This window comes from Macaca mulatta, chromosome 1, assembly GCF_049350105.2.
Source record: "Macaca mulatta isolate MMU2019108-1 chromosome 1, T2T-MMU8v2.0, whole genome shotgun sequence".
Classification (NCBI taxonomy): Eukaryota; Metazoa; Chordata; class Mammalia; order Primates; family Cercopithecidae; genus Macaca; species Macaca mulatta.
The window spans coordinates 16,072,796-16,087,858 of record NC_133406.1 but is presented as its reverse complement, the minus strand read 5'-3'; the positions used below and the strand labels follow the sequence as shown (position 1 = coordinate 16,087,858).

Below are 15,063 nucleotides of genomic sequence, written 5' to 3'. Positions count from 1 at the left end.
AATTGCAGGAAGGCTGGTTGTTGAAGAGCCATGCACTTTCTACCTGTACGTGTGTATGTACACACGGCCACGTGCATTTTACTACCCTCATGTATATAGTCAAATAAATACATGTGCATGTATACACACATTCTTTCATATCACTTCTTGTCTGATTTGGCACCTTCCAAAACTGTCATTTTGAGGTGCCAGAATAAGTTTTATTTTGGCTTTTAGATGATAGCCTCCAGAGGAATGACGTCCACAATTACTCATCATCTCTGGGGGCAACAAAATGTCCACAGTACTTGAGAACAGTCAGGTCAGTTGGAGTCGCATGCTCCCAGGAAGACAGAAACCTTCCTGTACAGTTGTCTGTTTTTATTATCATAGACGAGTGGTTGATCGCTGTTTTATTTCTTACAAATATGGCTTTCGTTTTTGGAGGAAAAACTTGGAATAAGTAGTGACTTACTTCATAGATGCTCTGCCCTTCCCCCCGACCCCACCAGTGGAGGCTGACATTGCCCCTTCCGCTCCCCACTTCTCAGCTCTGGGACATTGGTGAGTTCCTCAGGGAGGATGCAGATGAGGACAACCATGTACCTGCCCTAAGTGGGGAGACCAGGCATGTGTACAGATAAACTTAATAGAGAGGCAAAAATGAAGCGTGTCGGAAACACGGAAGTGTGGAGGTTGTTCAGACCTCTCTTGGGTGATTACAGTGGACTCCTTCTTGATCTTTTAGCTAATAAAATGAGTGGAAAAATATTTCATAAGCGTACAATATGCAGTAGGAAAATAGACTACCGCTTACTTAAAAGTCTGAAAAACACTGCTCTACTGCTTGTGTGCAATCACAACTGGGGTTTAGACACCCACTGTCTTATATTGTGTATTCCAAAAGGAGTCTAACATGTGTTTCTGACTCCACAGCCAGCAGTCTTTCTAGCACAACTTGTGATCCTCCCTGGCTTAGACTCTTTCGGCTGTGGGAGAAGATTCCCACCTCTGTGTGTGCCATGGAAGGCTTTTAGGATCTGGGCTCGCAGCCCCGTCTGTCACTGGCTGTCCCTGGTTGCCACTGATCCCTACCACCAGCCACACTGTACCATACGCTCCTTAGGCTTTTGGAATTTGAACAAAATCTAGCTTAACTCATATGTGCCCTCTGGGACTGTATTGCTGTCATCGTTTAAGGAATCAGAACTGTAGTGAAGAGTACTTTGTAAATCAGCTTTACATACAGTTTTCAAAATAATCATGCATACAAACATATATAAGGTGTATTTGTCATTCACCATTCATTGAAGTGTTTATTATGTTTATTATGTCCTGTTGTGTCCCTCCCAGGGAAGAATCAACCAAAGTCCTATCAGCTTTCTCTAGGAAGGCTTTCTATAGAGGACATGTGTATTAGTTATATGTTGCTATGGAACAAGTTATTTCAAAATTTAGCAGCTTAAAATGACAAGCGTATTATTGTACACAGTATCTGAAGATCAGGAATCCATGTACAGCTTAGCTGGGGTTCTGAGATTACAGGCAAGCTGTTGGCTGGGGCTGTGGTCATCTGAGGCTTGACTAGGAGGGCCCTGCCTCTAAACTTGCTCATGTGGTTGCTGGTAGGTTTATTTCCTCTTGGCTGTTGGTCTGAGGCCTCAGTGCCTCACCACATGGACCTCACCGTCAGCTGCCTGAGTATCCTCACAGCATAACACGTCTCTTCCCCCAGAGTGAGTGATTCGGGAGAGGGGATCCAAGACAGAGACCAAACTTTATGTACAACCAGAAAATAGGTGGCACCCAAATACCTCGATTTAAAAGAAATGAGACAGCAAGCATGGGAGCCTTTCGTGATAATAATGGCCTCTTTTTTCCATTGTGAGCCATATGAGATTCCCTACATGCTGGGGGGCTGATAACTGCTCTGGGTAGATGCTTGTGTATTTCATGATCTGGTCCATAAGCATTGTTGGAAACAAGTGAAAATTAAAAGGAAATGAGTCTTGGCTAAAGGGGAAAAAAAGGTAAGTACAATTGCATCCTTTAGATCTCAGATTCTTTTTCTCATGACTTTATTCCAATTTACGTCCATTACTTCCTTGAACATCCCACTGGTAGCAGAACATCCCGCTGCCAGCCGCCAAGAGTCCTAATGATTCCCAGCTCCTGGGACTCCCCCTTGTGCAGTCTCCTCCTTCACAGTACCAGGGTGATCTGTGGGATGCTACGTCACTTTTTGAAATCCAGTAAAAAGGTTTCTGTCTTTTTTACCTCGTTGGTGAGTGACTGGGGAGTGGGACCCTTGGGCCCTTTGGTTAATGTGACTCTGGTGTCCCAGTGAAAGTCTTTTGTCATTCTCAGGCTGACTGCAGCAGTGGTCCAGGGCAAAGAGTGTGTGTCATCGACGAGATTGGGAAGATGGAGCTCTTCAGTCAGCCTTTCATTCAAGCTGTGCGTCAGACGCTGTCTACCCCAGGGACTATAATCCTTGGCACAATCCCAGTTCCTAAAGGAAAGCCACTGGCTCTTGTAGAAGAAATCCGAAACAGAAAGGACGTGAAGGTGTTTAATGTGAGTACAGCCAGTCCTCCATAACCTGTGGAAATGGAGCAGATGATCTAAAATAGCAGATGGCTCTAAAATATATCTTTGGTTTTGAGTTACCATTTTTACCCTTCCATGCAGAAATATAGGTGAGTCTAATTTTCTAGAAATGTATAGAACTTAAATTATAGCTCTACTTGATAAAAAACCAGACTCGCTTATGGGAGAGCCTCCTGACGGTCGCAGTTATTCTGTGTTTTTTTCTTTCATCTCCCCCACCAGACACTAGAACCTCTCTGGCATCAGAACTGCCTGAGCTAAGGTACTTGTTCTAAGCGTATTTCTTCTCAGATTAAAAGGCCAGGTTGGGATACAGAGGCAAATTTTTTTGTTTTAAAGGTTTCCCTTTTAAAGCTGACCCACTTCTGCTTGTGGGGAGAAGAGGCTGTGGATGCGTTTGGAGGCACAGCTTCCAGGTGCTGAAGAGCAGCACCGTCCAGTTAGGGAAATGTACTCTCTACATTGCCTAGAACAGTAGCGACTAGCCACATCTGGCTCTTTAAATTTAATCACATTTAAATTGAATTATTTATTTAATCATTTAATAATCAAATTTAAATTGAATTAAACTTTCGGTTTCTCAGTCACTCTGACCACATGTAAGGTGCTCTGTGGCCTCGTGTGGCTGCTGCGTTCGCCAGTGCAGCTGTAGGGTCTGCTACTCAATGTGAGGCTTGCAGAATGGCAGCACAGGCATCACCAGGGAGTGGGCCTTGCCCTGGTCCAAGGAGTCACACTCCGGGGGATGGCCCCATGATCTCTCTTGGCAAGTTCTCCCGTGGTTTTTAGGTCTCCTGCACTTTGAGAAGCACTGCTATAGACCACATGTGAGAGATGAGGGGCTAGGGCTTGTTAACCAGTGGCAGTGTCTGGGCCAGTCGTAAGGGACTCATGGCATTGCTGGCACTTTATTGAAATTCTTGCCTTTCCTTCCCTGTTGTTTCTCTGTTTTCCTCTCAGTCAGATACTGCCTCTCCCCCACCCCTGCCCTTAGTTTCTTTGAGTCAATGATAACTGTGCTCTTGGCTGAGCTCTGCTCACACGCCTCACTCCCCACCCCCAGTTGAAAAGCTCCCTGGCCCTGCAAATGCCAAGTGAACAAGTCAGGCAGGCAGGGCCACTCCTATCAGGGGGAGTGGAGAGTGAGTACCTGGGAGCACCTTCCATCATGATCATTTTCATCACTGAGTAAAATGTCACCTTGGCCCACTGGCCCAAGTGGCGGTATCCACATGTTGCCACCAAAGAATCCTGGAGTGTGGCGGTAAACAGCCATTAAGGTTAGACCAGCCAGACTTGGAAAAATATGTGCACTTCTTCATTTATTTATTTATTCATTCATTTGGTCAATAGCGATTGAGCACCTACTATGTGCTAGGTGTCATTCTAAGTCTTGGGATACTGTGGTGAACGAGACTGACCAGGTCCCTCCTCTCATGGAGCTTACATTTGAGTGGAGGAGCTGGATACCAAAAATGTGAACAGACAAGTTAAGCAATTTCAGATACTGATAAAGGCAAAAATAAAGAAACCAGGCAATGTGGTAGTTGGGGGCAGGAGTAGCAAGGGTGATCAGGGAAAGTCTCTTCAAGGAGGTGGCATTTGAGAGCCCTGAAAAGTGTGGGGTTCTTCAGAGTTTCATGTCGTCTTCTCTTACTTTACATTTTTGGTTGTGATTATAGAGTTTCCATGGAAATCGAGGCAATGAAAGATCATGAAAGAAAATTAGTTTTCAGGTCAGATAGCTTCTAGGCTGGAAGACCAGGAAGTTGCTAATGTTAGACTCCAGGGATTGGCTAGCTCTACAAACTAATCTCACCTAACAGTCCTAAGGAGGGATTGAAGGGAGCTGAATGTGATGCCCAGAAATAAACTTTGTGTCTTAGGATCATACCACATTTCTTCCTCTCTCTGAGACTCAAAATTATTCTCCAGGCAAGATAAACATTGCTTCTAATGATCTGTAAATAAAACAATTAGCTTTGAGTTAATTAAGTAAGAGATAGGGGCTGACATACCCTGTTATTTTTTTGTTGCTTTGGGGTTTGTGTGGTCCTTCTGTTCCAGTTTTAATATTTTTTTTTATAGCTTATTTTTTTAAGGGAGAGGGACAGAGTCTTGCTCTGTTGCCCAGAGTAATCTGTGCTGGATTACAGGTGTGAGCTACTGTGCCTGGCCTTTTCCAGTTTTATAAATCAAGAACCTCATTTTCTTTTTTTCTGAGACAAGGTTAGTCTCTGTCGCCCGTGCTGGAGTGCAGTGGCATGCTCTTGGCTCGCTGCATGCTCTTGGCTCGCAGCATCCTCTGCCTCTTAGGCTGAAGCCATCCTTCACCTCACCTTCCCAAAAAGCTGGGACTACAGGCATGTGCCACCACACCTGGCTCATTTTTGCATTTTTTGTAGAGATGAGGTTTCACCATGTGGCCCAGGGTGATCTCAAATTCATGAGCTGAAACAATCCACCTGCCTCAGCCTCCCAAAGTATTGGGATTACAGGAATGAGTCACTGTGCCTGGCCAAGAACCTCATTTTCTTTATCTGCAAACTTAGGAGTTGGATTAGATATATTTTTGGGTTCTTTCCATTGCTCACATACATGCGATAAAGTATCCGAATCCGTTTTTGAGAGTGGCCTTCACATTCAGTACTTAGTCCATGGTTTAGGCACATGTGAGGCATGATCTCTGCCCTCAAGAGAAACAGACCATGGGGCAATCAAAATCCAGGGGCAGGGAAGGGAGAGATCTGTGTGAGCAGTGGTAGTGGGGAGAGGTGTCCAAAGGAAGGGGTTCTTGAGTGGGCTCTAGAAGGAGGAAATGGGAAAAAGAAGGGAGAACATTCCAGGTAAGAAAATGAGCTATGAAAAGGGGTCAGAGGCAGCCTCCCCTTGCCACCAGCTGAACATGCGTAGTGTGAAGATGAGACTGAGCTCAGGGGGAGATATACCACACAAATTAGTAATATTATCTAGACTTATTCTTCATAATGTTGGGTGAACAGAGTAGTTTCCAAAGAACGTGCATAGTGTGAAGATAAGACTGAGCTCATGATATGGGGGAAATATTCTACGCGAATTAGTAATATTATCTAGACTTATTCTTCATAACGTTGGGTGAACAGAGTACTTTCCAAAAACACCTGAAAACTCCTCCAGTGTTAGACAAGATGGAGTAGACACACTTGTGTTTATTTTCCTGCTAATTGCAGCCAGAAACCTTGGATGTTATTTATAATACAAGCATAAGAAGACCTGAAAGGTGAGGAGAAAAAGTCTGACTGACTAGCAACCTAAGGACCTAAGAAACAACACAACAGACACAACTGAAAATCATTTGTCATGCCAAGGATCAGGAATACCTAAACCTGAGTGAGAAAAGGGCATCAGTAGATCTCAACAGCAAGATGACTCAGATAGTGGAATTATAGGGCAAGGATTTGAAAACAGCCATCATAAAAAATGCTTCATAAAATTACAGATACATACAGATACACATGAAACAAATGTAAAATAGTCTCAGCAAAGAACTGGAAAGTTTCAGCAAAAACCTAGAAGATAGAAGAATCAAGTGAAAATTTTAGAACTATAAAATACAATAGCCAAATAAAAAAGTCACTGATTGGGCTCATCAGCAGAATAGAGATGGCAGAAGAAAGAATAAGTGAACTTGAAGGTAGAACAATAGAAATTACCTGACAAAGAGCAGACTTAAAAGAAAAAAAAATGAACAAAATTAACAGTTTCTGGGACCTGTGGGACTATAACAAAAGGCGTGACATTCACGTCATTGTAGCACCAGGAGAGGAGTGTGGGGCTGAAAAAGTGTTTGAAGAAGTAATGGCTGCATTTTTGTCATATTTGGCAAAAGACATAAACCTACATTTTCAGTGAACCCCAAGAGGATAAACTCAAATTCATGCCAAGACATACCATAGTCAAACTTCTGAAAATTAAAGTCTTGAAAGCAGTGAAAGGAAAGCAGTACCTTACCTATAGGGTAAAAACAATATGAGTGACAGCAGATTTCTCAGGAGAAACCACGAAGGCCAGAAGGAGGTGGTACAACATTTTCCAAGTGTTGAAGCAACTGTCGACTCTTAATTCTATAAGACATTCACAGATGAAGGAAAACTAAGGGAATTTGTTGTAATAGAACCGCTCTAAAAGAATGGCCAAAGGAAGTTCTCTTATCAGAAAGGAAATGGTAAAAGGAGACCTGGAACATCAGGAAGGAAGAAAGAACAATGGGAAGAGTAAAACTGTGAGTGAGTGTAGTGGGCTTTTCTTCCTCTGTTGAGTTTTCAAGAATTATGTTTGACAGTTGAGGCAAAACTATAACATTCTCTCATGTGTTAAAAAAAAATAGCTGAAAAAAAGAAAAGAAAGAACAGTACCTAAGAAGGAAAATAAAATCTCACTGATACAACCTTTGGCACCTCCTATTACCTAGTAAAGCATCAGTAGAAGAAATTGGTGATGGAGTATTTTTATTCATCTATTCGGTAAATATTGAGCACCCACTGTATGTCAGGTACTGTTCTATTCACTGGAGTTCTAGCAATGAACAAAAGAGAGGGAGAACCAGACATCGTTTTATCAGTAACCCAGTCCTGCCATAACTCCCTCCCTCCCACTGTAATGGCATTAATCCATTCATGAGGGATTGCCTCATTCATGGGGGAATGCCCCCAGGACCTAATCACCCTTTAAAGGCCCCACCTCTATTTGCATGGGGGTTAAGTTTCCAACACATGAAATTTGGGGGACACAGTCAAATCATAGCAGGTGACTTATGGGTTCTTCGATAATTTGTTTTTCAGAACTCTAAGAGGTTATTACCATTGTATCCCATTGAGCTTTATCCCATTGTATCCCAATGAGTGTGTCATTGATTGATTTTGCTGCCTTCTAGTTAATGTCATAACATTGACAATTTTATCAACAACTTTAGATCTTTTTCAAGCTGGCAGCTTCATAGTATGACTAAGCCTTTTGTTTAGACCATGGGGTGCACATGTTCTTGGCAGCAGTGAGTGGACATTATCTGGTCTTTCAGGCTGTTTGCATGCTACCTCACTGCCTTCTAACTTGTATGATATGATCAGTGGCTGTATGCCCTGCTCAGTCTCCCCTTCCTGCTTCTTGGTTGTTGAAGAAGTTGAGGTGGTGATATCACAAGTTTGGCTTCCCATCTGGTTGGCCTAGGTACTGCGAGAGATAGTACTTGACTGATCTGCTGGGCACAGATGCAATACGAGGTACTGGGTCCTGCTTATGTTCTGACTTTGACAACCCCAAACCTGAAAACATGGATGAAACAGTCAGGGGAAGAAATGCCTCTTAGTATATAACTACGTGCAAGAAAGCAAAACAAAACCACAGGCATTTCCTTGAAACTGTGGGAAGGGCCCCCAACATTCCTAATAAGCAAGGGATTGGATCTGGAGGTCACAGGATGAATGAGATGTGGCTTCTGACCCCATGGAGCTCACAGTCTTATCTTGACTGTGCCCAGTATAAATTCTTACCAAGGGCCCTCCTACAGCCACTGGGCAGGTGCAGGGGTTCAGGTTCACTCAGCTTCCTTTCTTTCTCTTAAGGCTCCAGTGCAGAAAAAAAGAGTGGTTGGGATTACCTTTTTCTTTCTGCAGTGTTCTGTATTTCCTTTTCCTGTTCCCAGCTCCCAGTTCCCTCTTCTAATTAGCCTCTCAGGAAAGACTTTCTACAACCAAAATTCTGGCTGTTGAATAAAAAGTAGACTAGAATTTCACATAAGGCAAAGACTCCTGAGACTGGCAGATGCTGTGATCCTCGTTCTTGCGTTTGGGAGTGTGTCTTCCTCATACAGGGAATATCATAACTGAATACTGTGGAGAATTTCACATCAACATCTTACTGCATAATTTTCAGAAGTAATCTTAGGGAAATCAAAGGGAGTATCAAAATATTAATATTGGAGTGTTTGTATTCTGCTCATTAATTTTCAAATTAATTTTTAATTTGTAATTGATATAATTGTACATATTTATGGGGTACAGTGTGATATTTCAATGCATACATACACTGTAAAATAATCAAATCAGGGTAATTTCCATATCTGTCACTTTATATTATCATTTTTTGTGGTGATGACATTCAAAATCTTCTCTTGTAGCTATCTTGAAATATACACGACCTTGTTATTTGCCCTGTAGTCACCGTACTGTGTGAGGGAAGACCAGAGCAAATTCTCCAACTGTGTGTCACCGTCCACTCTCACAGAGCCTGGCTGGTCAGAAGCTACTGCAATCACTGCTGAACTCAGAGTGGACGAAAAGGGTCCCTGTGGTGCCCACCTCTGTGTTGCCTCCTTTCTACCTCAGGTGGATTCCTTGGTTGCAAACAACAGGAATGGACTTCGGCTAATTTAAGTGAAAACAGCATCAAAAAGCCTTACAGGCTTTGGAGCTGTCCCGTGAAGCCGAAGGAGAAGCTGACTGTCCTCATTTCAAGTGGAGCCAGAGCTGCCCGGGATTGACGCAGCCAGGACCAGTGGAAATGGGATCGGCTTCCGGCTGCGTGAGCTCACTCCTCTTGGGGTGCAGATCTCCGAGAGGTTGCCAGGGCCTGGCTTGCCCACTCGTTGGCTGGGGGCAAGTTTCCTAGACCGGGCAGTCTCCGAAAGACAATCAGAGCATTCTTCCAAGAAGGGTGAGCAGACACCAGGAAGCAGAATTGACGAGGTCCGCTCTGCATCTCCTCCTCGGACATGTATTGGCACCTACTGTATGCCAGGCCCCCTCTTCAGATACAACCACCCTGAACCTCAGAAGGCTTCCAGATGCACTCCCCATTCTTACCAGGAACCTTCTCCGTGGCTCACCTGTTGAAATTACGTCCGGGCATAAGCAGCCCTGGAAGACTTTCCTGCCCCTGACCCCCACACACGCCCCTGTTCCTGCCTGCCCCCCCGAGACTCCTTCATTGTCCTCGTGCATGCCTGTCCCGTCCTGGTCTGCGAGCTCCATGAGGTCAGGGTCCTTACCTGTGGTACTTCTCTATTCGCATCTCCGTGCCTGGCTGCTGCTTGCCCTTCCACCCAATCAGCGTGTGTGGAGTGGATGGATATTATATGGGCCAAGCAGGAAGGCGCCACGATGGGAGCAGAGATGGCCATTCCTTCACCCTGGGGCACTCGGGATGGTGTGGTAGTGAAAGAAAAATAAACAGATCATCGGGTAAAACTCTGGCGAACTCTGTTGCTTTTGTTTGTTTTGGTAATGGTGTAAGTGATGGAGAACACACTGTGGTCAGGAGGCCTGAGTCACAGTCTCTACAGAGGCACCCTCACTTCTCTGGCTTTCCCACTTCTCCATCTTTCAAATGAGCACTTGAAGTTTGTGGAGAGACAAGTAGATGACTGAGCATCCCAGAATTCTGGGTGCTTCGCTGCTGCTCTGCTGGCTGCTCTCCCGGGCCCCGCTGGCTCCCAGGCTCTCCTCCTCACTTCACTCCGACAGTTCAGTTCCTTCCATTCAGGACAGGTCATGCTCAGGCATCCTGCCCGGTCCTGCGTGCCCATCACCTGTCCCGGTATGCCTCATAGGGCTCACTTCACAGCTCTCCCCATGGTTGGCTGAAATCTGTCTGGGATCCAAACCCACTTTGACTTTTCGAGCTGTCACTTGGCAGAAGCTGATGCTGGGACTCAGTGATACCTGTCCTGTTTCTGAGTGCTCCTGAGGAGCTGGGCCTCCTCCCTGGGTGACAAAACATACCTCACCCTCTCCCAGCCTTCCAGGCTTTTCTTTAAGACTGAAGAAGAGGAAAGGAGCTCTGAAGCCTGCTCTCTCGCTTATTCCCACAGGTCACCAAGGAAAACAGAAACCACCTTCTGCCAGATATCGTGACGTGTGTGCAGAGCAGCAGGAAGTGAAGACACGTGCGTTCCTGCCTCCCTTGAAGGAGTGCCCAGTTCAAGAGGAGCCCAATGGAGCCCTCCTGTCGAGGCTGTATGCCTATGGGGTTATAGAACCTTGTGGGCTTTTCTAGAGAAAACTCAACAGCTGTTTTCCATAAAATGTTTAAAAGATCAAATTAGCCTTAATGCTGGATTGTCTGTACAAGATGAACAATCCATTGTGGCTTATTTATGCTTAAAGATTTCTCGTTTATTTCCTCTTGCAGTCATGCACATGATTTGGGTAAATTATGAGATGAGAAATGGTTTTCAGAGTATTAGATGGAATTCGCCCCTGTTGAAGTTTATAAATGTGTTCAGGGGAAGGGGGAGGAAAGAGTTCACTGCCTAATCAGTTTTGCATGTCATGAAAATTAAATTCCTCTCCAGGTGTAGCTTCAGTCTCATGCAACTTAAAGTGATAACAGTTAATTTGATTTTTTAAAAAATATTATTCCAAAAGGAAACCATTTTAGGTTATCTCTGCCAGCTCTTACTGTTCGTTTCCTTACTGCTTAATAAATATAAAAATAAATCTGATGGTTTCAGACAGGAGGCATTGTGTGGGAGGAATACACAACCTTTAGAAGTGTTGATAGCATCTGATATTCAGCCGACCAAATGACAAGAGCTCAGGCCCACAGGTTTGCACAAGAGCACTGCTTTGCCTTAGTTTACTCGGGAGCAATTTTGAATCTTTCTATGCCTAGTTTCCCTTCCAGAAAAGCAGGGAGTGACTGTCATCTCAGGAGAGTGATGTCACAACCATGGAAGGAAACCGTCAACCATTCCACACAACTGCGGAGAGTGCCTAGTGCCAGGGGCTGGGCTTTTCAGGAATAATGGTGTAGAAATGTGGAGCTCAGTCCACAACAGGGGTACTATAAAAATAAAGTAGGCAAGTAGAAAAGACCACCGAAACCCCAGAATTGATAGAGGATAAAAACTTCCCTCCACGTGGTGGATGGTACTGGAGTGATAAAGAGTTCAGTGTTTTTAGGTCATTTTTGGTGAAGATCTATGAATTTCCAGGATTTTAAAAAACAAATTAGCACTGGCTACAAACCCACTGGCATAAGCGGCAGTGTGCTTTCTCTCTAACTGTGGACAAGTCGGGCATGTGGGGGGTGAGGTGCCCTGGGCTGGGCCTGGGGCACAGTGAATGGGGCAGAGGCACTCGCATGGAAACCAAAATGGCGTGCAGCCCAAGACTGGCTCCTCCATCAGTGTCTTTCCTCAGCGCTTTTCTTCCAAGGTAGCTTTGTGAAGCTTGACCTGGACTTGCCTAGCCTTGAAGGGACCACAACAGGAAGGCCTAATAGATTATGAACTAATCCCTCAAAAAGGGCTACTTGCCCAGTAGAAGGAAATGGGCATCTCCTTCCGTGGTCCCTGCCTGGCGGGGCTGTTCAGGGAGACTGAGTTCTGAGCTCAGGAAGTCTGGCAGGCTGGCTGTGACTTCCAGCCACCATCACCAGGACAGGAGGGTTACTGAACACCGGTGTGGGCTGCATGCCTCAGTGGGCCAGGAGGGGCACGGCCTCTGAGATGGGTAGAGGCTTCCCACAGAGGCCTGGGAACCTGATCCTGGCCATAAATCTGAAAGCACCACAGCCCTCAGGAGAACCAAGAGAGAGAGGCAGGCTGGGGAAATGTCATCAGTGTGCACCCAGGCCTGGTGGAGCTGGTCTGCCCCAGCTGGAGTGAGACTTCATCAAGACGGAGCCTTTCCTGGCACCCCCGGGAGGCCGTTCTGCGTTTCCGCCCTTCATGCCTCTGAAATACCAGGGGCCATGTTCCTTCTGGTGCTTGTCCTTTTGAGCTCGGGGCCATGTTCTTTCTGGTGCTTGTCCTTTTGAGCTCGGTGTTTCAGTCATGTCTGTTTTGTAGACTTTGATTTTGTCTTAAATGAGAAAGCAAGCTGGTGAAGGTTATTTCCAAGTTAAATAGCTAGTCTGAGGGGCTTATCACTGCAGCCAATTGTGCTTATGTGGGGGTAGGAGTGTCACTGCCTACTTGAAAGTATCCAGTTGTGTGGAACAGATTCAGGGTGGCCCCTAGCACTTGGGGCTGCGGGATCTTCTGCACACTTAACCTTTAATGGTAAAGACACAAGCTTGGAGTGTTTAAGTGGTTCGTTCAAGAGCATGGTGATAGTGGTGACAAAGGGGATTTGAACCCATGTCTACGTGGCTCCAGAGTTCACTCTTTCATTGTTCCCGCAAGTCCTTCTTGAGGCTTTAGTGTTTTTAGTGCATTTTGTGCCCCTAGACTCAGAGTTGACATTTAGCAGATAAATTGCTGTGAATCCAAAGAACGTTTAGTGTCTCTTGTGGCGAGGTCCTGAAATGATTATTGTATTAGTCAAACAGAATGATCATGGAGCACGGATGGAGATGTCAGATGCAATCCCTGTATCGTAAGGCAATGAAATTTAATGAAGGATAAGATGAATTCACAAATAACTACAACTCAGGGCCAAACGTGCACAGCCTGTAGCAACAGTGTCATGCTGAGATTTAAAGGAAGAAGAGGTGCCATGGCAGAACTCCACGTGTGACCGTCCCCTCCCTGCACATAGCCAGGATTCCCTGTCAGTGCCACGGCTGAGGTGAGGAGCTCTTGCTGGATGGTGGGGTGGGGGCGGCAGGGCAGATTGAAGTCAGGGTTTCTGTTATACCTGGGTTTGGAATGCCTCCTATTCAAACAAAGAAAAATATCTAACAGATGGTTGGATGTGAGTCTCAAGGAAAAATTCACTCTGAAAAGCACAGAATTCACGTATATTGCTTGTGTGAAGAGTCTCAGCTAGAATAACAAAGTCGGATGGGAGGACTCAGGACCGATTGGAAGAATGGTTTACTAAATCGTTCTTTCCTTTTCCTCCTTAGCAGATCATACTGCCAGCTGCTTAACACACAATAGTTTAAAAAATTGTTTCTTCTTACCTCTGAGTGAAGGTAAGCACATTCAGGGAGATGGGTGAGTCTTTTCAATGGATAGAGTGTCATCTCTGATGATCAGCCCAGACAGGGAGAGATCCTAGTAAAGCTGCTAGTTCAGGCACCCAGTTACCAGCCCTCCAGTTATCAAGGGGATGGGAAGGCTGGTGGCTGGAAAACGTGGAACAAACCTGCTCCTCTTCTTTTCCTGCCAATTTCCGTGTTTGTAGAAAGTTGTGTCTGTGTATCGCACCTGTGTGTGTGCTGGTGGCGGATGCTTGTGTAGCACAGTGACTTGGAACAAAACAGCATGGCTGATGAGGCTGAAGGTGGGTGGGCTAAGTAAACAGGCATTGCATTGCACATTTTGTGGGCAAAAAGTTGAAGCATCGCATGATTTTAACAAATTACTTGCCAGATGATTTCAACACATAGTGCAGAATTTAGAATCAATAATGCCAAATTGGCCACGTGATTTATATAAAACCAAGTGCTATGGTTTTTATATTATCTTTAGAGGAGAAACCATTTTGATCTGTGTCCAAATAACTTATTTTATTTTATTTTTGAGACGGAGTCTCACTCTGTCGCTTGAACTGGAGTGCAGTGGTGCAATCTTGGCTCACTGCAACCTCTGCCTCCTGGGTTCAAGCGATTCTCCTGCCTAAACCTCCTGAGTAGCTGGGATTACAGGCACCTGCCACTGCGCCAGCTAATTTTTTTATAGTTTTAGTAGAGACAGGGTTTCACCATGTTGGCCAAGCTGGTCTCAAACTCCTGAACTCGTGATTTGCCCGCCTCGGCCTCCAAAAGTGCTGGGATTACAGGCGTGAGCCACCACGCCCGGCTTCCAAGTAACTCTTGAGATAGAAAATAACTCATTAGCTATATACTGGCAGAACATTTGAACAACTCATTAGCTATATACTGGCAGAACATTTGAACAACTCTAGCAAGAACTGTCAGTTTAGGGATGCCGCCTCTAAATGGGGGCTTACAATATAATATTTTGCAGGAAGTCCTTTCTGATTGATACACAGCTGCCTAGATGAAGGACCAGTTAACAATTTCATGAGTTGTAAATATAAAAGTTGTGTACCACAATAAAAAAGAAAAAGAAGTATGGCTGCATTGTTGATGGCTGGCAAACAGCCCCCAAGAATCCTAGGGTGACTCCAACACTGCCACCTTTCCTCTGTGGGTGCGGTCACCTGCGGATGCGAGTGTCTGTGCATCTGCGCCTCAGTATGCATACTCGAGATGCCCGCTGTCATAGACCGTGCAGAGCGTCACTGCATTCTTACCTGATTCATGTAGCCTTAGTGTTGTAGATACACTATGTCACTTTCATCCTCCCTCCTCCCCAAAAAAGATGCCATAGAGAATGGTGAACTGGGATAAGCAATGAGCAGAATAACAGTTGAAGAAGCACCTCACGAACCTCCCCAGAGAAACGGGATGGAGGAGCGCCCAGGGTACTCTTGCCTTCTTGCCTGCGCTGCCATTTCCTTCCAGCCTGGGTTTCTAGCTCTTTTTGTGGAATGCTTTCTGTGTTTCCTATTTCTGGATGCCTAAGGAGTGGCCAGTCATACT

At 45.2% G+C, this 15,063-nt stretch overlaps 1 protein-coding gene across 2 annotated transcripts in view; it reads left to right on the top strand.

The window, feature by feature from the left end:
• NTPCR (nucleoside-triphosphatase, cancer-related) overlaps positions 1-11,063 on the top strand; it is a 28,978-nt gene extending 17,915 nt beyond the window's left edge. Inside the window, exons 4-5 of one of the 2 annotated variants that reach the window (XM_077993188.1) lie at positions 2,347-2,556; positions 8,744-11,063. In XM_077993188.1, coding sequence (XP_077849314.1) covers positions 2,347-2,556; positions 8,744-8,752 — 219 coding nt within the window. In that variant the 3' untranslated portion in view covers positions 8,753-11,063. 2 annotated transcript variants of the gene reach the window in all.
• Positions 11,064-15,063: the final 4,000 nt, after the last annotated feature.